Source organism: Hydra viridissima, unplaced genomic scaffold (assembly GCF_058129835.1).
Source record: "Hydra viridissima isolate aposymbiotic clone 2 unplaced genomic scaffold, HvirCarnegie_v1 scaffold_2, whole genome shotgun sequence".
Classification (NCBI taxonomy): Eukaryota; Metazoa; Cnidaria; class Hydrozoa; order Anthoathecata; family Hydridae; genus Hydra; species Hydra viridissima.
The window spans coordinates 2,737,781-2,739,598 of NW_028324301.1; the positions used below are offsets into that span (position 1 = coordinate 2,737,781).

A 1,818-nucleotide genomic window follows, 5' to 3' on the forward strand; every position below is an offset into this window, starting at 1 on the left:
TATAAAGGACTTCCGGGACAACATCAAACAAGCGACTAAAAAGGTGACAGGTTCTAACAAAAGTGGTATGGGTGATCAAAAGACAATAATACTGGATCAGTGTTAGTAGGAGAGAATTAGCGAAAAATAGGGTCGAACCCGGACAAAAATGGTATAAAGCTGAAATTTTGCAGAGAGAAAGTAGACAGTGTCTGGATGAGCGTAAAAAAAAGCCCCGTTGATTGCGCTACGGGAACATCCCTTTTGGGGCAATTCGGGGTACAAAAAACGGGCAATTTTGACAGCACCAAAATATCATAAACTTTATATCGTTGGATCGAAAATTTTATGCTGATCAATATTTATATAAGAACTATTACTTGAAAAAAAATTTTTTTTAAGTTATTTACGTTTGAAAAGTGTAAAACCGTTTAAATGTTATATTTTTTGTTTTCAAAAAATAATAATATAACTTTTGTCTGTGCGTAATTTTAAATGGGAAAAAATTAGAAAATAATATATTCTTTTAAAATAACTTTAAGACTTGAATGCAAATTTCTTTAAAATTAGATGTCCGATATCTTACTTTTCTCAAAACAAATCAAGTAAATCTCTCTCGTTTTCAATTTCATCACTTGAATTTTCTTCAATTTCAAAATCCTAAAAATGCAAAGTATTGTTTTCCAAAAAAAACAAATATATTTAAAGAAGGTTATGTGGATATTTAAAAAATAAAATATACCGTTTTATTACTGCAGTCTTGCCTATGACAGCCACCATACAGACATGCGTTTTAATACGTTTTTCCTGCAAGAACACATTAGTTCCGCACATACTTCTTGACGAAGTTTTACAATCGCAGCGAATCACTTTTAATATATTGGGTGGTGCCACATCTTTGTCTGTTGGTATTGGAAGAAGGAAACCATTATCTAACTTCCATGCCCATTCTTTAGGATCCAAGTTGAAAGATTCATCTAGCATTTTCCATTCAACAACTTTTAGGTGAACTCTAAGACCATGAAAATAAGCAGCACGGTATGTGGGGGGTATTTTTCTGGCTTAATGATTCCTTCACAAACCATTTGTTTATATTTTAAATACCTAAGAAAAATACTATGAAAATATGACACTTTCTAAATCTAAATGAGTGACTTAAATCCACAAAATTATAACTAAACTTTCAAATAACAACCGCATTTTCCTTAACGAAGTTTCTGCATTTCTACCAAAAAGTTCAATGAAAGCCCTTACTGCAGATTCTCCAACTTCTTTTTTGGTTGCCCAGTAATCCGAAATAATTTCAGATACTGATTGTATATTATTAGATTTTTGCAGTAATTTTAAAAAACTAGGTTTTCCTTTTCCCAGTATTGAAGATGTCGAGTCACATCCTGACCATGCGTGAACAAATAACAGATGTTCTTTAAAATCCATTACTCGAGATTGAGCGTCTTTAATACTCTAGAGTTTTTTCTTTCTTTCTTGATAAAAAAAAATCTCATTTAATTCATCTTTCCAACGATACATTAGCATAACTGCGATATCAGTATCATCAGCAACAACAATGCATGGTGAAATTTCCTTTGCAACTTCCAACGATTTAGAGACAATTTTCGTGTCAGCATCCCCTTTGCAAATATATACTTCATATCCATCTCGTTTAAGGTAATCTGACAAAAGTAAAACTAATTGTGCCTTGTTGTGTGAATTCGATAGAAAAAAACCTTTTGAGTACGGAACCTGATTATTTTCTCTTATAACAAGATTTTGGGAAGAACCTTTGCATTTTCTTCTGATGTGTTCATTAGATTTAATTGAAGATTTCTTATCATAACC

At 31.8% G+C, this 1,818-nt stretch overlaps 1 protein-coding gene across 1 annotated transcript; it reads right to left on the reverse strand.

The window, feature by feature from the left end:
• Window positions 1-463: 463 nt before the first annotated feature.
• On the reverse strand, window positions 464-1,077 carry LOC149891550 (uncharacterized). The gene is made up of 2 exons (XM_090080473.1): window positions 722-1,077; window positions 464-639 (listed from the first exon to the last, which is right to left on the reverse strand). Exons 1-2 carry the CDS (start codon window positions 961-963, stop codon window positions 546-548), a joined length of 336 nt encoding a protein of 111 aa, XP_089936599.1. The 5' UTR covers window positions 964-1,077; the 3' UTR covers window positions 464-545.
• Window positions 1,078-1,818: the final 741 nt, after the last annotated feature.